General features: G+C 44.4%; 1 protein-coding gene across 1 annotated transcript in view; it reads right to left on the bottom strand.

The window, feature by feature from the left end:
- LOC306972137 (neural proliferation differentiation and control protein 1-like) overlaps positions 1 to 22,288 on the bottom strand; it is a 44,463-nt gene that overhangs the window by 4,625 nt on the left and 17,550 nt on the right. The window contains exons 2-6 of the mRNA XM_079568627.1: positions 12,511 to 12,705; positions 11,988 to 12,074; positions 11,201 to 11,389; positions 4,722 to 4,788; positions 1,982 to 2,063 (exon numbers count right to left, since the gene is read on the bottom strand). Coding sequence (XP_079424753.1) covers positions 1,982 to 2,063; positions 4,722 to 4,788; positions 11,201 to 11,389; positions 11,988 to 12,074; positions 12,511 to 12,705 — 620 coding nt within the window. The remainder of the gene's footprint in view (positions 1 to 1,981; positions 2,064 to 4,721; positions 4,789 to 11,200; positions 11,390 to 11,987; positions 12,075 to 12,510; positions 12,706 to 22,288) is intronic.

Below are 22,288 nucleotides of genomic sequence, written 5' to 3'. Positions count from 1 at the left end.
TGCATCAGGGCCCTGTACAGGGGCCTCCAACACATTATTCATTCATTTCATAACATATAATATAATATACACTGTTTACTGTAATTCTCACAAACCGATTTCAGAACAGTGATCATGAAGTAAATACTGCTGCTAATTGCAAATTCACTTCTTAACCTGTTAAAGCGCTGAAATATTATTTTTACTCTCAGTTCTTGGATCTTGGCGTTTGGTCACATTTGAGCCCAACCCACTCTGAGTCTCTGTGATCTGATTGGCTTCAGAGTTACACTGTAGGTCAGACACCGTGAGTCACAGTAACATGACACTAAATTGTGAGCTCTTTATTTCTGTAAAAAGGCTGAGGCCTCATTGCGCTTCAGTCACAGACTGAGAAGTGAAGAAGGAAGTCATGGAGATTCTGTTTTAGAACATTACACTTACACTACAACAATAAAAGATTGAACTTCAAGTATTCCTCCAGAATAAGTGTGAAAAATCCTGTCTATAATGAATATATTGGTTAATTATCAATGACTCTCATTCTACAAAAAAAAAACCCTTGTCATTTGTATCTGCTGTAGAGTCATGTTTGTCCCAGTTCCTCTGAGTCGTGGTGCAGCAGGACTGATGTGGACAGATGTTACAAGAGAAGCTCATGAGGTTCATTTCTTCAACAGTTACTATAGTAAGTGTTTTCTCCAAAGTAAAAGTAGATCCACCACAGTCCTGTCCACATCTGTCACGGTCCACCAGGACCCACCACGACTCAGAGGAACTGGACAAAACATGACTCTACATCAGATAATATATATGGATATTTGTTTTTAAACCTGTAAAAGCATCAATTGTGTGATTAAAAATAATCAGAATTCAGAAATAATCAGTTTAAATAGAATTCTCATTTAATTCTTTATTCATTCACTACATACTTTAGTTTTACAGCAGAAGCTCTGTGACTTCCTTCTTCACTTCTCAGTCTGTGACTGAAGAGCAATGACGCCTCAGCCTTTTTACTGGAAACAAAGAGCTCACTGTATTTAGGGTCATGTTACTGTCACTCATGGTGTCTGACCTAAAGTCTCACTCTGAAGAAAGTCAACTCACATTTACACTGAGAGGGTTGGAAGGGCGCCCCCTTGTGTCACCCTGCATCCAAATGCCTGGAACAAAACAGCGGGTCCTATACGGGATTGGGTATTTTAAGGGGTTAAAGTTCATTCTGTGTTTGATGTGTGGACAACTTTTGGAGGCCTCAGGGGTCTCCGCACCGCACTTTGGCAACCGCTGATCTAAGCCAATGGTTTTCTTACTCAAAGTACGACAAATATACAAAAATAATTGAAAATATGTCACAAAAATACCTATATATTGTTTTAAAAATCACTAAAATGTCAACAAAAATTAACACAAAATTCAGACTAAACCGGCCCTAAATGAGGGAGAAACTGGAAAAGCTGAGCCCAAACCGACAGCAGTTAAAATGTCAAAATCCTCACTATCCCCTTGTTCTTCTCACAGCAGACTTTGTCTTACTATGATTAATTAATATTCACATGGTGTCTCCTGTCCCGCTCCCTTCCTACTGGAACTGGACACTGCGGACAGGACGGTCTGTGATCATGGCCCGTCTGAGGGACTCCCATCAGCCCTGGGTCTATAGCCTGTCCGTCCATGGGAGTGGATCTCTCCTTCTGTGCTTCTCCCTGAGGTTCCTCTCTTCTCCCCCTGGGTTTTTGAGTTTTTCCTCTCCGTGCTGGAGAGTCTAAGGACGGGGGACGCCCACACCGCTCGTCACCGCCTGCTGATGATGCTTATTAGGACTTTATGTTTGCCTGGACACTTCATTCCCCTGAACTTCACATTGTCTTATTTACTGTTCTGTTTTATTGCCTTAATGTTCGGTGCAGCTGTGAGGAAACCCCTGCTGTGACACTGGCCTGTACAAAACCACTGATTGACTGATTGATAAATGAAGTGATGTCACGTGTTTGTTCCTCACCAGGTTATTGAAGTCCTGAGGCCTCCTGAGTCCGGATGAAGGGTAGTCCAGTTTGTGCGAGAGACGCGCTCCTCGCTGTAACCTGCAGACACAACATTTAGACACAACCTGCACCAAAGACCACAGGCAGGACATGAGCGGGGGCAGATCACTGACTCCCAAAGGGCCTGACACTGTGTCCCATGGAGACGAGCTGCTTTGTCAAACCGAGCCTAAAGTATCAGCGCTCATGTTTTAGATTCTCGTAGAAAAGAGCAATTAACTGCTTTTCAAATGGCAAAACATGTCATTTATTACTTTTTAAAGCCTATATTTTCAACAGACGGAATCTACATTGTTTCAGCAGCCTCTCATTAACTAATTACATGTAAAACTGGCGCTTAAAGAGGGGGTATTATGCTTTTTTCAGTCACATAGCACCAGTCTATATCACACTACAATGATGACAAACCTTCTGTTGGTCTGTAAATGCAGTAAATTAGAATAACTGCCTTGTATAAAATGTCTCTCTCAAAATGGCTGTAGTGAATGTCTTGAAATAGGCCTCTGTCTCTTTAAGAACCTCTGACTCTTTCCGACACGCCCCCTCCACACGCTGTCTGTGGCATCAGTGGGGAGGGGGTTCTGCTGAGGAGCAGTGGTTGGTTACTCGGCTGGTGACGAAAGCTCGGAGGCGTCTCCAGGAGGTGGGGGCGTTCCTAGGAGGACTCAGGCAAACCTATCCCTAAAATGGCCGCCATCAGAGTTTTTACAGATTACTCAAAAATACGTGAATGTGCCAAGGCAACACTTCAGGCATGTTTTTAATGAGGGAATGACAGAATAACATGATGTAAAGCTTGAAAAAGTCCATTTTGCATAATACCCCCCCTTAACATTAATGCACAGAAAAATCACAAATCGAGTCTGTAAATGTGACAGTTATCTGGTTGTTTTGAATTTCAGCTTTTATTAACTTATTTAACACCATCTTTTGAGCGGAAGACAATATTTTACATGATATTTAAAGTCATTTACTGAGCCTGGAGCTAAATTGCGAGTAGTACTTACAATGATTGAGTGGGCGTGACTACACTGGTGCAAACTGCACTACAGTGCCTCTCGAAAGACCTTGGACTTTCGCACATTTTGTCATGTTTACAATACAATAAACAAACATTATAAAATGTTTGTTTATTGTATTGTAAACATTACAATGATTTTTGATTTTTTTACTGAACGTTCACACACAAGTAACAGACAACTGTGAAGTGAAAGCAAAATGATACATGATTCTGTTATTTTTCAAAAAAATAGAAAAGTGAAAAGTGGGGCGTGCATAAGTATATATACAGCATTTTCTGAGTGCATTAAATTGCCTTTAAAACATTCCTAATGTTCACTCCTTGGCCTAACCATTAAATAGAGGCACCGGTGTGTAATCTACTCTCAGTATAATTTCAGCTGTTCTTTCAGGCCCTCAGAGCTGTGGTCGGAGTGTGTTGGTCACTAAACAACATCATTAAGGTCAAGGAGCACCAGAGAGGTCAGGGATAAAGCTGTGGAGAAGTTTAAAGCAGCCTTAAGTTATACAAAGATTTCCCAAGATTTAAACATCTCCCGGAGCAACTGTTCAATCCATCATTCAGAAATGGAAAGAGTAAAGCACCACTGCCAACTTAACAAGACACGGCTGTTCACGTAAACTATCAGACCGAACAAGGAGATCATGCTGGGCTGCTTTTCCTCAGCAGGGACTGGGGAGATTGTAAGAATAGTTGTGAAGATGGATGGAGCCAAATACAGGGACATTTTGGAGGAAAACCTGCTGGAGTCAGCAAGAGAACTGAGGCTGGGGCGGAGATTCACCTTCAGCAGGACAATGACCCTAAACACAAAGATAAATCTACAATGGAATGGTTCAATAAAAACATATTAATGTGTTAGAATGGCCCAGTCAAAGTCCTGACCTAAATCCTATTGAAAATCTGTGAAATAATCTGAAAACTGCTGTTCACAAACGCTCTCCTTCTAATGTGACAGAGCTGGAGTTTTGTAAAGATGAATGGGCTAAAATGTCAGTCTCTACATGTGCAAATCTTGTAGAGTCAGAACCCAAAAGACTTGCTGCTGTTATTGCAGCAAAAGGGGGTTCCACAAAGTATTCATTCATGCTGTATGAATACTTATGCACACCCCACTGTTTTCTTTTCTTTTTTTTTGAAAAATAACAGAATCATGTATCATTTTGCTTTTACTTCACAGTCGTCGGTTACTTGTGTGTGAACGTTCAGTAAAAAAATCAAAATAAAATCTTTATGTTGATGGTTGTAAACATGACAAAATGTGCAAAAGTTCAAGGTGTAACAGTACTTTCGAGAGGCACTGTACATTGTTCTGTGGGGTTTATACCGGCTTCTTTAACGTACTCATTTCTTTTCTGCATTTTTATTTCACATAGTCGAGATCACTTGTTTTGCATATTCATGAGGACCCATGTGCTAAGTTTGCCCTGTGGAGTAGACTTGCTTTAATGTTCCGCATCAGAACACTCTACCGTGTTGGTCCATGTTAAAACATATATGACCCCCTAAGTCGTATTTGGGTCGCGGTTCGTCACCCCAGGGGGATTGTGGGTCCCGACGCCCAAACCAGTTGAAAACCACTATCCAACTGTCTAGCACTTTTAAGTCGTTTATAAGAAAAGAGTAGAGGATGAGGAGGATGAAGAGTATGAGGAGCATGGCGTGGCGGTCCTCACCTGACCCAGCAGGCGCCCGCGACCATCAGAGCGACGGAGCCGGTGACGACGAAGACGCTGCTCATCACTGAGAACAGAGACAGGCAGAGGGTGAGCGAAGAGCGAAGAGCCGAGCGCGCAGAGCCGAGCGCGAAGAGCGGGGAGCGCAGCCCCGTCCACATGGCCACGCGGGGGGAGATCAGCACCAATATGGGGGGAAAATGTGAAAAAGTAATATATGTAGAAAATATCACGAAAAACTTTATGGAACCAATGTCACAAAATCTGAAAAAGTGGAGGAAAACTTCTTTAACTTGAGAAACAGAGGGTCAGAGTTCACAAATCCTCGTCTGGACAGTCCCGGTTCTAAATGACCGTCTCATAAATCCGTCCAAGGTAAGATTGAAAAAGTTAAAATGACAGAAAACAAGTAAAAAACAAAACAAAAATACACAAAGTTCCATTAAAAACTGCTTTGAGGAATAAAACATGAAACGTGGAAGAGCGAGTGGTGAAAGTCGCTGCTGAAGAGGAGGCTGAAGTCTGAGGGACCAAACACGCTGCGTTTGAGGGTCACGGGAATTCACGGTCAACGCGCGACCAATGCATCGCACCACGCGGCCGCTGCTGATGCCTTCAGGGCCGCGGGAAACGACAGGAGAAAACACTCCCCTGGAATGTTTTCATCCCCTGAAGACATGGTTCGGCTCGTCTCACTGAGGTTGTTGTTTGTTTTCTCCAGTGAGGCTTTACTCAAATCTTCTTTGAAAAAAAAAAAAGGTGCCAAAATAGCCACAAAAATAAGATTAACACGAGAATGAAAATGCAGCAAAAGACGGGATGAAAAAGTGATAAAACGGTAACAAAAGCGATGAAAATGTGTGACGAAAAACAGTGACAATCCGTGCTGAAAAAGGGACAAAATGTGGAAAAATGTGTGATGAAAAAAACAAAAAAGTGACAAAAAGTCGAAAATGTGTGACAAAAAAACAGAAAAATCTCTGAAACTGTGTGACAAAAAATGCGTGAATAAAAACATGTGACGAAAAAGTAACAAAAACGCGAAGTGATACAAATGTGTGATGAAAACGCAACAAAAAAGACAGAGAGATCAATCAGTTCTAATCTGATGTGGCCTGATTATTATGTGCAATGACTGCACTGACATTAGGTTTTAGAATGAAGAGGATTAAAGGGAAATATCACACTCAGAACACAAACATTCATAGATTTGGTCGGCGCGTGTATCAGAGTGTTCCTGGTTCAAAAATAAAAACATGTTTTTTATAAGTGAGTAAGCTGCTGCTCTGAATCAGAGCGGTGTTTGTCTGATCGGTTTTGGAGATTGAGATGTTTTTGAGGTTTTAAACTGGATTCTGTTCGCTTCGACTCGTGACAGACTCAGAGGAGTCTGAGGAGGAGGAGACGTCAGAGCCCAGCAGCTGAGACACATGTATCTGAAACTGAGATGTAAATATATGTATCTGACACTGAGATGTAAATATATGTATCTGACACTGAGATGTAAATATATGTATCTGACACTGAGATGTAAATATATGTATCTGACACTGAGATGTAAATATATGTATCTGACACTGAGATGTAAATACGTGTATCTGACACTGAGATGTAAATATATGTATCTGACACTGAGATGTAAATATATGTATCTGACACTGAGATGTAAATATGTGTATCTGACACAGATGTAAATATATGTATCTGACACAGATGTAAATATATGTATCTGACACTGAGATGTAAATATATGTATCTGACACTGAGATGTAAATATGTGTATCTGACACTGAGATGTAAATATATGTATCTGACACTGAGATGTAAATATATGTATCTGACACAGATGTAAATATATGTATCTGACACTGAGATGTAAATATATGTATCTGACACTGAGATGTAAATATGTGTATCTGACACAGATGTAAATATGTGTATCTGACACTGAGATGTAAATATGTGTATCTGACACTGAGATGTAAATATGTGTATCTGACACAGAGATGTAAATATGTGTATCTGAAACTGAGATGTAAATATGTGTATCTGACACTGAGATGTAAATATGTGTATCTGAAACTGAGATGTAAATATGTCTATCTGACACTGAGATGTAAATATATGTATCTGAAACTGAGATGTAAATATATGTATCTGACACTGAGATGTAAATATATGTATCTGACACAGATGTAAATATATGTATCTGACACTGTGATGTAAATATGTGTATTTGACACTGAGATGTAAATATGTGTATCTGACACTGAGATGTAAATATATGTATCTGACACTGAGATGTAAATATGTGTATCTGAAACTGAGATGTAAATATGTCTATCTGACACTGAGATGTAAATATATGTATCTGACACTGAGATGTAAATATATGTATCTGAAACTGAGATGTAAATATATGTATCTGACACTGAGATGTAAATATATGTATCTGACACAGATGTAAATATGTGTATCTGACACTGAGATGTAAATATGTGTATCTGACACTGAGATGTAAATATATGTATCTGACACTGAGATGTAAATATATGTATCTGACACAGATGTAAATATGTGTATCTGACACTGAGATGTAAATATATGTATCTGACACTGAGATGTAAATATTTCTATCTGACACTGAGATGTAAATATATGTATCTGACACTGAGATGTAAATATGTGTATCTGAAACTGAGATGTAAATATGTGTATCTGACACTGAGATGTAAATATGTGTATCTGAAACTGAGATGTAAATATGTGTATCTGACACAGATGTAAATATATGTATCTGACACTGAGATGTAAATATATGTATCTGACACTGAGATGTAAATATGTGTATCTGACACAGAGATGTAAATATATGTATCTGACACAGATGTAAATATGTGTATCTGACACAGAGATGTAAATATATGTATCTGACACAGATGTAAATATGTGTATCTGACACAGAGATGTAAATATATGTATCTGACACAGATGTAAATATGTGTATCTGACACAGAGGTGTAAATATATGTATCTGACACAGATGTAAATATGTGTATCTGACACAGAGATGTAAATATATGTATCTGACACTGAGATGTAAATATATGTATCTGACACTGAGATGTAAATATATGTATCTGACACAGAGATGTAAATATGTGTATCTGACACTGAGATGTAAATATGTGTATCTGACACTGAGATGTAAATATGTGTATCTGACACAGAGATGTAAATATGTGTATCTGACACTGAGATGTAAATATGTGTATCTGACACTGAGATGTAAATATATGTATCTGACACTGAGATGTAAATATATGTATCTGACACTGAGATGTAAATATATGTATCTGACACTGAGATGTAAATATGTGTATCTGACACAGAGATGTAAATATGTGTATCTGACACTGAGATGTAAATATATGTATCTGACACAGAGATGTAAATATATGTATCTGACACTGAGATGTAAATATGTGTATCTGACACTGAGATGTAAATATATGTATCTGACACAGAGATGTAAATATATGTATCTGACACTGAGATGTAAATATGTGTATCTGACACAGAGATGTAAATATATGTATCTGACACTGAGATGTAAATATGTGTATCTGACACTGAGATGTAAATATATGTATCTGACACAGAGATGTAAATATGTGTATCTGACACTGAGATGTAAATATGTGTATCTGACACAGATGTAAATATATGTATCTGACACTGAGATGTAAATATATGTATCTGACACTGAGATGTAAATATGTGTATCTGACACTGAGATGTAAATATATGTATCTGACACAGAGATGTAAATATATGTATCCGACACAGAGATGTAAATATGTGTATCTGACACAGATGTAAATATATGTATCTGACACAGAGATGTAAATATATGTATCTGACACAGATGTAAATATGTGTATCTGACACAGAAGTGTAAATATATGTATCTGACACAGATGTAAATATGTGTATTTGACACAGAGATGTAAATATATGTATCTGACACTGAGATGTAAATATATGTATCTGACACTGAGATGTAAATATATGTATCTGACACAGAGATGTAAATATGTGTATCTGACACTGAGATGTAAATATGTGTATCTGACACTGAGATGTAAATATGTGTATCTGACACAGAGATGTAAATATGTGTATCTGACACTGAGATGTAAATATGTGTATCTGACACTGAGATGTAAATATATGTATCTGACACTGAGATGTAAATATATGTATCTGACACTGAGATGTAAATATATGTATCTGACACTGAGATGTAAATATGTGTATCTGACACAGAGATGTAAATATGTGTATCTGACACTGAGATGTAAATATATGTATCTGACACAGAGATGTAAATATATGTATCTGACACTGAGATGTAAATATGTGTATCTGACACTGAGATGTAAATATATGTATCTGACACAGAGATGTAAATATATGTATCTGACACTGAGATGTAAATATGTGTATCTGACACAGAGATGTAAATATATGTATCTGACACTGAGATGTAAATATGTGTATCTGACACTGAGATGTAAATATATGTATCTGACACAGAGATGTAAATATATGTATCCGACACAGAGATGTAAATATGTGTATCTGACACTGAGATGTAAATATGTGTATCTGACACAGATGTAAATATATGTATCTGACACTGAGATGTAAATATATGTATCTGACACAGAGATGTAAATATGTGTATCTGACACTGAGATGTAAATATATGTATCTGACACTGAGATGTAAATATGTGTATCCCATATGTGTATGTAAAGCCAACACCCAGGCAGAGGGTGTTGATGTCCTCGAAAATATTTCATCATATTCTTAGACAAAGTCACGTTTCAGAGACTAAATCTGTGACCAAAATCTGCAGATATTTCAGTCGAAAAACTAAATGTAAAGTAAAAGAAGGGACTAAAATCACGTGAACTTCAGAGACAGTTGGAAAGAGACTCGAGCCGGCACCTTCTAGCTGTGAAGCACGAGCACTAACCACTGTGCCACCGTGTAAGCCTATATCCCGCCCATTGTGCTTGAATAGATGGCCTGTTGGATTTGGTTCTTCCAGGTTAGCCCCGTTAGCTTGTTACAATCGCCTACAGCTCATTGTTGATGAAAAGTCTGCGATAAACCACAAATGTGTCAAGCCCGGCTCAGTGTGTGATCATCATAAAGGCTTTATGCTTTATGTAGTTACGGCTTTATGGACGTTTTTAGTGCATAATACTGGTTTTCACTGGATCGATCCGAGCTCGCAGCAGGTTAGAAGCCATGTTAGCCAAGTCCGGATGCTAAACCGATCGGCTTTGGCCAATTGTTGACAAAACTTCAAAATCAACCAGCCCGGCCCAGATCATTGTTAAGCTGGGGGACAAAATATAGCGGGAGTGCATCGCGGGGGTCCATAAACAAAAGCTCCAGTAATGAAGGAAACTTTTAATTAATGAATAATAATGAGCCTGACAGGACTGTAGTCTCAGCTTACACTTGTGTTGCACTTTACAAGCCTGTGTCACAAGTTTCTGCTACACTGTAGTTATTATTCATTCACCCAGCACTGGTAGTAGCCACAGCTGCCCAGGGGCACACTGTCCATTTACCACGTGATTATAATTAAGTTAAGTTATACTGTATTAATCTCTGTAGAGAAATGAGTTCTCTGCATTTGACCCATCCTCAGTATCGCATGGGGCGACCTGTAGGAGCAGTGAGCTGCCAGCATGGGCCGGCGCTCGGGGACCCATCTCCATGATGTGGAGCCAGGCTGGTGGTCAGAAACACCTGGCTGGAGGACTAACCTATTGCACATGTTTTTTATAACCTACCACTAACCTAAGCAGACACGGGGAGAACATGCAAACTCCACACAGAAAGGCCCCGTCCAGGTGGGAATCGAACCCGGGACCTTCGACCTGTGAGGCACGAGCGCTAACCGCTGCGCCACCGTGCCTATGTGTTGTTTATATCCTGATCTCGTCTTATGTCAGTGCCCTCTGCTGGACACGTGTGTTATTCTCTCCTTTCTTTGTTCAATCTGCCCCCTAGTGGCTGAAGTGAGCACTCTGGTTATTTCTTTAAAAATCCACACAGGAATGGGTTAGAGACGTACGTTTTTATACATACTCAGGAATTTGTGCTCTACAAGTCAGGGGCTGGATTGAATCATCTCGTGGACCGGATTTGTCCCGCGGGCCGCCTGTTGGGGACCCATGATGTAGATGGTGGCTTTATTTCTTGCATATTTCTTGTTTTCATGTGATCGGTCAGAACTTTAGCTTGTAGCATTAGCTTAGCTTAGCATTAGCAACAGGAACTACAGGACATTTACGACAACACTAGAGCTGAGGTCAGAGAAAACCCACAGAAACATCATGAAAACGTAATGTGGAGTGTTTGTGTTTTAAGTAAAGCACATGTTTTGAACGCACCAATGAAGGCGCTGGCGTCGGTGGCGGGGGGGCGGGGCTGGACCACCGCGCTGTGCAGAGCTGAGCTGTGATTGGTCACCGCTGCTGCAGGAGGGGTGCTGCTGTGATTGGTCGGCGTCTCTGCGGGGGAGGGGCTGGAGCCGGGGCTGGAGAGGGCGGGCTCTTCCACCAGGAGCTGAGGGGGCGGGGCTTAGGGAGACACAAACATTTGCTTCACTGTTTCAGGTCAAATACACGATAGAACATAGTCTATGAAGTACAGTTACTGCAAAGAGTTCATGAACACTTTTGCCTTTGTGGTTGTAGATCATCAGTATTGCAATATCATAAACCGAGTGTGGATATAACGTGGATAAAACAGTCAGGGGCAGCCATAGGTCACACAATGTTTGAATCCAGAGAGAGACAACTCAACATTGTACTTTGTAGGCGATGAGTGAAAACAATCTTTATGTAAATCTAACTTAAACAGTTCAAGTCACTGTGACACTGAAGAAGTGGGACATTTAATATAGAAGGTGCAGTTACGCGTATGACCTGGGGTGGCAGTAGTGAGTATAAAATGGCCAACTTGCATCTAGCCCCTTTTAAATCAGCAGATTTGGATCGGCTGATTTAATAGTGAAGGAGATGCAGAGGGGGCGGGACCAGACGCAGAGAGAACCACTGAGCAGTAAAAGAGGGACAGGGGTCACTCCACACCACGGAAACGATCAGCTGAACTCTGGGCGGATTGAAGTACAGTAGTAGTATTTGCAGTAGCAGTATTGGATAGTAGTAATAGTACCTGTGAGCGTGAGAGTCCTCTGTTCCGTGATTAAAGCAGACAGAACGTCGATCTCCTGCTCCACATCTGCAAACGAGCTGGTCTTTCCTGAACAAACCAAACACAAAGCACTTACACAGAGACACAGCGCCCTCGTGTGGCGTCAGGCGGAACTGCACTGAACCAAGGTTTAACTCTGTCATGTTTCTGAGACTAAAATGAGGCTAAAACTTAAAGGGAAGGTGTTCAAGAGACAAAAACTGTGACTAAAATGCAGACTCCTAAAAACTTGGGGAGGGGGGAGGAAGTGCATTTACAGGATCAATCATACTGGACTAAACCAAAGACAACGATCTGATTCAATCTGGACTGAGACCAAATAAAGTAGGAACAAAACAGACTGAGCTGAGGAGAGAGAGGATTTCCCGGATTCATGAATGAACAGAGTAACCACGGCAACTGCCTCAGTGGCGTCTCCACGGCAACCAAATCGATCACCATCTAAACATGGGAGACTGTTGCTTTAGCCCTCTGTGTGACGTACCGCGGGGCCGGAGCGTGGACAGCGGCGTGTCGGCGAGCGTCTCGTGACGGTGGGCGTGTCTCCGGCGGACCACGCAGCGCCCCCTGCTGTTCTCCTCCAGCGGCGACAGGCAGGGCCCGCAATGCGTGTTTCCACGGCGACAAAAGCGCCTCCCCAGACGGGCGCAGTCCAGTGAGCGCGGGCACTGGGGCGACTCTGTGGACCACAGGAGAGAGGGGTTACTACAGGGACAGAGCGCCCCCTGTGGACCACAGGAGAGAGGTGTCACTACAGAGACAGAGCGCCCCCTGTGGACCACAGGAGAGAGGTGTCACTACAGAGACAGAGCGCCCCCTGTGGACCACAGGAGAGAGGTGTTACTACAGAGACAGAGCGCCCCCTGTGGACCACAGGAGAGAGGTGTTACTACAGAGACAGAGCGCCCCCTGTGGGCCACAGGAGAGGTGTTACTACAGAGACAGAGCGCCCCCTGTGGACCACAGGAGAGGTGTTACTACAGAGACAGAGCGCCCCCTGTGGACCACAGGAGAGAGGTGTTACTACAGAGACAGAGCGCCCCCTGTGGGCCACAGGAGAGGTGTTACTACAGAGACAGAGCGCCCCCTGTGGGCCACAGGAGAGGTGTTACTACAGAGACAGAGCGCCCCCTGTGGACCACAGGAGAGGTGTTACTACAGAGACAGAGCGCCCCCTGTGGGCCACAGGAGAGGTGTTACTACAGAGACAGAGCGCCCCCTGTGGGCCACAGGAGAGAGGTGTTACTACAGAGACAGAGCGCCCCCTGTGGACCACAGGAGAGGTGTTACTACAGAAACAGAGCGCCCCCTGTGGACCACAGGAGAGAGGTGTTACTACAGAGACAGAGCGCCCCCTGTGGGCCACAGGAGAGGTGTTACTACAGAGACAGAGCGCCCCCTGTGGGCCACAGGAGAGGTGTTACTACAGAGACAGAGCGCCCCCTGTGGACCACAGGAGAGGTGTTACTACAGAGACAGAGCGCCCCCTGTGGACCACAGGAGAGGGGTTACTACAGAGACAGAGCGACCTCTGTGGGCCACAGGAGAGGTGTTACTACAGAGACAGAGCGCCCCCTGTGGACCACAGGAGAGAGGTGTTACTACAGAGACAGAGCGCCCCCTGTGGACCACAGGAGAGAGGGGTTACTACAGAGACAGAGCGCCCCCTGTGGGCCACAGGAGAGGTGTTACTACAGAGACAGAGCGCCCTCTGTGGGCCACAGGAGAGGTGTTACTACAGAGACAGAGCGCCCTCTGTGGGCCACAGGAGAGGTGTTACTACAGAGACAGAGCGCCCCCTGTGGGCCACAGGAGAGAGGTGTTACTACAGAGACAGAGCGCCCTCTGTGGGCCACAGGAGAGGTGTTACTACAGAGACAGAGCGCCCTCTGTGGGCCACAGGAGAGGTGTTACTACAGAGACAGAGCGCCCTCTGTGGGCCACAGGAGAGGTGTTACTACAGAGACAGAGCGCCCCCTGTGGACCACAGGAGAGAGGTGTTACTACAGAGACAGAGCGCCCCCTGTGGGCCACAGGAGAGGTGTTACTACAGAGACAGAGCGCCCCCTGTGGACCACAGGAGAGAGGTGTTACTACAGAGACAGAGCGCCCCCTGTGGGCCACAGGATAGAGGTGTTACTACAGAGACAGAGCGCCCCCTGTGGGCCACAGGAGAGAGGTGTTACTACAGAGACAGAGCGCCCCCTGTGGGCCACAGGAGAGAGGTGTTACTACAGAGACAGAGCGCCCCCTGTGGGCCACAGGAGAGAGGTGTTACTACAGAGACAGAGCGCCCCCTGTGGGCCACAGGAGAGAGGTGTTACTACAGAGACAGAGCGCCCTCTGTGGGCCACAGGAGAGGGGTTACTACAGAGACAGAGCGCCCTCTGTGGGCCACAGGAGAGGTGTTACTACAGAGACAGAGCGCCCTCTGTGGACCACAGGAGAGAGGTGTTACTACAGAGACAGAGCGCCCCCTGTGGGCCACAGGAGAGAGGGGTTACTACAGACACAGAGCGCCCCCTGTGGGCCACAGGATAGAGGTGTTACTACAGAGACAGAGCGCCCTCTGTGGGCCACAGGAGAGAGGGGTTACTACAGAGACAGAGCGCCCTCTGTGGACCACAGGAGAGAGGTGTTACTACAGAGACAGAGCGCCCCCTGTGGGCCACAGGAGAGGTGTTAGTACAGAGACAGAGCGCCCCCTGTGGACCACAGGAGAGAGGTGTCACTACAGAGACAGAGCGCCCCCTGTGGGCCACAGGAGAGGTGTCACTACAGAGACAGAGCGCCCCCTGTGGACCACAGGAGAGGTGTTACTACAGAGACAGAGCGCCCTCTGTGGACCACAGGAGAGGTGTTACTACAGAGACAGAGCGCCCCCTGTGGGCCACAGGAGAGGTGTTACTACAGAGACAGAGCGCCCCCTGTGGGCCACAGGAGAGGTGTTACTACAGAGACATAGCGCCCCCTTTGGGCCACAGGAGAGGTGTTACTACAGAGACAGAGCGCCCCCTGTGGACCACAGGAGAGGGTTTACTACAGAGACAGAGTGCCCCCTGTGGACCACAGGAGAGAGGTGTCACTACAGAGACAGAGCGCCCTCTGTGGACCACAGGAGAGAGGTGTTACTACAGAGACATAGCGCCCCCTTTGGGCCACAGGAGAGGTGTTACTACAGAGACAGAGCGCCCCCTGTGGACCACAGGAGAGGGTTTACTACAGAGACAGAGTGCCCCCTGTGGACCACAGGAGAGAGGTGTCACTACAGAGACAGAGCGCCCCCTGTGGACCACAGGAGAGAGGTGTTACTACAGAGACAGAGCGCCCCCGTGGACCACAGGAGAGGTGTTACTACAGAGACAGAGTGCCCTCTGTGGGCCACAGGAGAGGTGTTACTACAGAGACAGAGCGCCCTCTGTGGGCCACAGGAGAGGTGTTACTACAGAGACAGAGCGCCCCCTGTGGACCACAGGAGAGGTGTTACTACAGAGACAGAGCGCCCTCTGTGGGCCACAGGAGAGGTGTTACTACAGAGACAGAGCGCCCCCTGTGGGCCACAGGAGAGAGGTGTTACTACAGAGACAGAGCGCCCTCTGTGGGCCACAGGAGAGAGGTGTCACTACAGAGACAGAGTGCCCTCTGTGGGCCACAGGAGAGGTGTTACTACAGAGACAGAGCGCCCCCTGTGGACCACAGGAGAGGTGTTACTACAGAGACAGAGCGCCCCCTGTGGGCCACAGGAGAGAGGTGTTACTACAGAGACAGAGCGCCCTCTGTGGGCCACAGGAGAGGTGTCACTACAGAGACAGAAGCGCCCTCTGTGGACCACAGGAGAGGTGTCACTACAGAGACAGAGCGCCCCCTGTGGGCCACAGGAGAGAGGTGTTACTACAGAGACAGAGCGCCCTCTGTGGACCACAGGAGAGAGGTGTTTGCCATAATAAATACGTTCGAGGGGGACATCATGGTTGATTTACTGACTCCTCCTATACCCTGCTGTGAATGAGCACGTTCCTAAACAGGGCATAAGGGGGCGGGATCTTCATTCTAGACTCTTATGCTAACAGCCTGTCAATCAAAGTCAGGCCCTCATTAGTATACGAGATTTCTAAAATGTTTCTTATGAAAACCAGCCTGGTTTCTTCATTGTAACTAAGCCAGTGTTATCACAGGAGGAATATCTAACTGTAGAAAGTTTAGGAACATTAGAAACCAGGCTTTAAAGTTGTTTTAACACAAAACATTGCTGTGATGATCAGTCACAGGTTTGTTCTCCTCGGATCCTATTTGATATATTTTTATGTTGCAGACTTTTGTTTTGGAATCTGCTGACTGTTGTCTGTCAAACAAGCTCCCTCTAAAGTACGTACTAAACATGAATATATCAGCCACATGCACCAATAAAGCGCCCCCTGCTGCCACAGTTCAACACTGACACATTTTACAGATTAGGAGCATCACAGGATAAGACGTTTGGAGAAACCGGGTGTGCATATCAAAATGAGCCTTAGAAAAAGCCATATCAGTCAACCTTTAAACAATACATCACAATTATTAAGAAACATATTCCATTTTTACCCTTTTTTAAAATATCGTTACTTTCTAAACAACTCTGTGTTCCATATTTTCTAGGATTAACATTGGTTTTCATGTATTTTGTTCCCCTTTTCTTCCATCCATCCATTTTCTTCCGCTTTATCCGGGGCCGGGTTGCGGGGGCAGCAGTCTCAGCCCAGACTTCCCGATCCACACACACCTCCTCCAGCTGTTCTGGGGGGGCCCCGAGGCGACACCAGGCCAGCTCGGAGACATAGTCCCACCAGCGTGTCCTGAGTCTTCCACGAGGCCTTGTCCCACTAGGCAGGGGCGGACGGGCCACGTGTCCATTCCGGAAGAGCACAGACGGGCCACTGGCTCTAGGGCCACCGGTCCGGCCTTAACCGAGCTTTACCCAAATCTAAAAGCTAAAAAGAAAAGCATCAAAATCGCGACAAAAAAAGAGGATGAAAACAAAACAAAAATGTGCCGGAAAAGCAACAAGAAAAGTGACAAAAAAAGTGACGAAAAGTCAACAAAAACACGACAACAAAGCAATGGAAAGGCCACAAAAACGTGACAAAACCATGACAAAAAAAAGACAGAAAAATGTGACAAAAAAGTGACAAAAACACAACAAAAAGCCACAAAAAGTAATGAAGAAACTATGACAAAAAATGCGGCGACTTGACAAAAAGTTACAATCACTCTGTAGGTCTCAGCTTTCAAATGAGGCGTTACATTGTTGCTCTCCAGCCGAGAAGCTTTTTAGATTTGGGTAAAGCCGAGCTGGAGAAAATGCTCTCGGTTAAGGCGGGTGGGAAGTGTCACGTTTACGCTAATTTGGGCCAGGCTGGTCAGAGTCCAGGGCTGTCTTTCAGTCCCAGTCCGCCCCTGCCAATAGGACATGCCTGGAGGCGAGGCCCAGAGGCATCCGGAACAGACGCCCTAGCCACCTCAGGTGGCTCCGACGTGAAGGAGCAGCGACTCTACTCCGAGAAGGGTGCGCCCAGCCACCCTGCGAAGGAAGCTCATTTCGGCCGCTTGTATCCGCGATCTTGTCCTTTCGGTCATGACCCATCACAGACATGTTCACAAAGCGCTTTAGGTTCTCTCTATTCTCAAGGGTGCTTAGGTCATTCATTTAGGAGAAAGAAAAAAGTTTTGATTTGCGAACGTCCCATTAAACAGAGAGCAGAGCAACAAACCTGCTTTTGCTCCGCTCTCCTCGTCAGCCGGAGGAGGGAATGACAGTGACGTCTTTACCAAAAGAACAAATGACGCACAGATGAGGCCGAGACGGAGCTGTGAAAAGGTCACGTCATGCGGAGATATGAAAACGACGGGACCGAGACTCAAATATCAACTTTACACACACCCACTCACAGAGGCGCGGTTTTACACGTACAACATGGACAACGTGTGCACGTCTCTGACAAAGGGAGGCTGATGCAGCTCACTCTTCAGCTGGAGAGGCTGGTTTGTCTTTGCTCGCGGTGAAAGACAGAGCGGCGAATGTTAACTATCCCTCTGTGGTGTGGCAATGCCCTGAGGTTTGTCCAGGTCTAGGAAAAGATTAAAGATACTCCCAAATATTATTGTGAGAGCCTTATTATAGCAGTGGTTCCAAACGTTTTTTGTCTTTCGTACCCCTTTGGCCTTTCAGTGGTCAACTGTGTACCCCTTACCTCAAGGGTGTTACAGTTTATTTCAAAAGTAATTACTTAAAAGTGGTATTTGTAAGAAAAAGGCCAATGTTGCAGTCAAAATAAACCTACAATTCTCCCAAAGCAACACATTTTACTGAAAAATATAGCTTTTCCTATTAAAAATTATGTTACATTTTCCCCTTTTTTCAATCTGAAATAGTTCCAAGTACCCCCTGCCAAGTCCTCGAGTACCCTCAAGGGGTCCCCGTACCCCTGGTTGGGAAACACTGCCTTATAGGACGGTCACGATAATGACTATATCCACTTATCGTTCAATAAATAAACAATACCATTTTGTCAGTACATTTACGTATCAGCCCCCCATTTTTCTGCCGAATACTTTATTTTGTAGCTAAAGAAAGTCGTGTCTCATTGTATTTCATGTTTGTTGTGGGATGTTTTAAGATGAAGTACTTTTCAAACATTGACATTTTTAAGCATTAGAGTTAGAATTAGATATTAAAAGATCCCTCCGGAAAAAGAGGATATTTTGTTGAATGAATGAAAACCGGTTTTGTAACGTGTGCACGTGTACCACATTTCTCCGCTCTTCTGTACCGAGGCTGCATCTAATAAAGTGGAAAGATAGGCTCCTTTCTCCTTTTCCGTAACCTTTGAGGCGACGTTATGAGGTTGAGCTTAAGGAACCCTTTGCAGTTAACACATTGAGTGCCGCGTCAACAATTTGTAGCACCACAGCGTATTCTATGTTGTACCTATGGACACATGCTATGGCTCGTTTGAAAGGGGAGACACTAAGCTCTCTGTTGGTGAAAACAGTTTATTTCTACGTGTCTCGGTTCCTGAGAAATCTAAGCTAAACAGAGGCTAGTTTGATCCAAATCACTGATTTTTTGTGTCTTTTATGAAACACCCTCATTTCTGATGAACTCCTCTCTCTCCTCTCTGGACAGACACTAACGTTATGTAAATATTTCCGTTTCAAGTCCATTTTCAAAGACATCATTGTTGACACGTTTTGAAAAGTTATCGATCTCTTTTTATGGCGTGTGCATTTAAACATCCTGGTTCTCGGATTGAAGACTTTAACAGGATGTTTCTCAGCCGTCCTTGGACCGATTTTGACCATTTAAAAACTCAGAGAAATGCTAAAATCTCTACTGTTTTGATCTTTCCACGAGAAGCCGCTCTGGAGAGTGAGAGAGAAGTGTTTACAGCTGTTCACTACACAACACCACGCCCCCTCGGACTAAAAAAAGAAAAGAAAAGAAACGCAATGATATATAAAATGACCAAATGTGACTTTTCACAAGTTTTTGATGGTCATTTATATCAACCAGGAAGTTACATCGTACAATATACGCTTCATATCCTCAACACTTAACTCAACTTAATGTTATTAGTATAACCAACATAATCTGAGCAAATGATCCATGTGGCTTCAGGTTTGGTCTTCTAAAATATAAACAAACTTGTGTAATGTTGCCATAAGTTCATAGATTTCCTTTCATAAAACTTTCAGATGGTGCATGACCTGCTTTATACTGTCAGCAAAACGGTCCATTTCACACTCGTGCAGAGATCAGAGAGTTCATACACTTTCAGGAGGCGGCAGTGGCTTCTGGGATTGCTCTGAGCTCCTTATGGGCTGAGGAGGAGGAGCACCCTGAGGTTCCTCTGCTACAGGGGGGAATATTGGAGCAGTGTTGGGAACGTGTTACAGTGCTCAGGTTACGTTTTAAGAGTAACGGGTAAAGTAACCAGTTAGTTTTGCATTTGCAGGTAATCTAAGAAAAGCACAATACGGACGAAGCTGGTGGTGAAGCTAAAGAGGAAAACCAAACCACGATGGAGCCCGACCCAAACAACAACAACGCTGAGCTTTGGCAGCATCGCACCTTCAAACAAACTCGTAGTTTTATGTGGCGGAGAAACGCTGTACTATTCATCTAAATCAAGTGGAGATGTTTATTATTATCAATTCAATGCACTTTGTAAAGCGTCAGAGCTCCTTTACAGACGTTCTTTTTGTTCAGCGACACCCTTTAAGCGACTTTGAAGTCAATTTGAATATTTACGGCGAGTACAGGGATTTTGAGAACTGTTGGGAGGCAGAATTGACCAATTTGCCGTCTCCAAAACATAAAAAGACAAAACCCGGAAGAACAGGAGGAGAGGACCAATAAGTTACATAAACTTCTAACAGCTAACGAGATTAATGACATTGAGGAAAACCGACACGAGAAAAGAACAAAAATAATCCAGTTTGGGCGATGAAAGTCTTCTGAGATAGGGTAAAAGAGACTCAAAACACGTCTGTTGCAGAAGATGCAGATGTTTTGAACACATCATTAAGATCATTTTACACATGTGTACGAGACAGCGCTGGAGATGTCGACTGCTCTGCATAGAGGAACAAGGCCAGGTCCACATGTCTCCGGATATCTCCACAAACACAGACTTTGCTTGCAGAGTTTGCAGAACTGAAGACGTTCCATCTCCATGGACTCATTTATTGGTCAAACTAATAATGTTAAGAAACACGAAAAAAGGTCCGCACGGCTGACTTTGCTGCCAAGCTAACAATGTATTCTTGCTGACAGTGACACCTATAGGTGACGCTTGGGGCGTCTTGATCCTTCATCAGACGTGTGCCACATGCTTTATTTATGTGGACTGGTTGGCTTGTCATGTGACAATTGCAGGCCAGTCAGGATAAAGGCAAATCTTTTTTACAAAATGCAGTGAGTTTTTCATTTACATAATGTACATAATGTACGGAGAGTGTGTGTCTCTATGCAGGTGGCAGTAAACACACATTAACATGGAGTGGATATAAATACAGACATCCGGATAACCGCCATACTGTGTTCTATTGACAATGCATCTTGGCATTATTAAACAAAATGCAAACAAAAAACAAAAAGCTGTGGCCACAGCACCGAAAAAGTGGTAAAAGTGAAAAAAGGACAGATGATGAATGATTAGACTGACATGAACACTGCAGTGACTGTACACTGCAATATCATGACTTCAAAGCCCGCTAATCCAAGTCAAGGCTTTTTTTGGAACATCAACATTTGCTTTTGCTCTGCTCTCCTCGTCAGCCGGAGCAGCATCATCCGCCCATCTCCAGCTCCGCTTTAAAGAAGACCAAGGATCCAGGGGTCGTCTCCACAAGCACAGCCATCGGCCTTGTGAGAAAGGTGTGGCTTGATGTCCAGTTACACCTTGCTCATAGAGGAAGGGAGGGTAACCGAGTCCTAACACAGGAGTCTTTCCAATTAAAACGAGAGGAAAACGGAAAAGAATACATCACATTATCCCACAATGCAGAGACTAAAAACCACAAAGACCCCAGGGATCCGATGCAACAGATGTATCTTTCCCATTGCCCACTGGTCTACCTACACCCTCTGAGAAAGCCACCGGAGGCCCTCAACCAGCAGAACATCTGGTATTCCAAAGAGCCCATAATGCACTGGGACAAATGGTGCCAAACATAAGCTGTGCAGCTACTGTCAAAAGCCGGCCTGCAAACCAGGGAGGTCATGACGGTTCCCGGACACAGATGTGAGACCAGCCTGAAGAGCTCCTGAGCTCCCACACCATCCGACCGGGAGAAGTGGAGCCAGATCCTTTCTGGTGAGTTGCTAACACTATTGCCTAATGCATTTCCCCGATCTACCTATAGCTGGCATGCTAAATGCTCTGTTTCCAGATGTGCCTGTGTGGTACTGGGATCTCTGTCCCTGTGCCTGTGAGAGAAGTTGGGGGAGTCGCTGGTGAAGCTAAAGGGAGTCCGAGTTTCAGCTCACCCAGAGACGCACCACCATTCCTCCTCTCCAGCTGCACCATCAACAGGAACGTCCAGTTTAACATCAGTAAGTAGCTAGCCTTGCTGCTACTAGCCTAGCCACACTGCCTGGAATCACACGTTACCCAACACTGAATGGGAAACATGCAGCTCCTTTAAGTCCCTCCCAACTGCACTGACCCTTTAGGATGATCCTCGTCCTGGCTGAGGAGAAGGAGGTTCCTAAACGTATTTAC

This window comes from Gobius niger (genome assembly GCF_951799975.1).
Source record: "Gobius niger genome assembly, chromosome: 1".
NCBI lineage: Eukaryota > Metazoa > Chordata > Actinopteri > Gobiiformes > Gobiidae > Gobius > Gobius niger.
The sequence above is the reverse complement of the archived record's forward strand: the minus strand, read 5'-3'. Positions and strand labels throughout refer to the sequence as shown.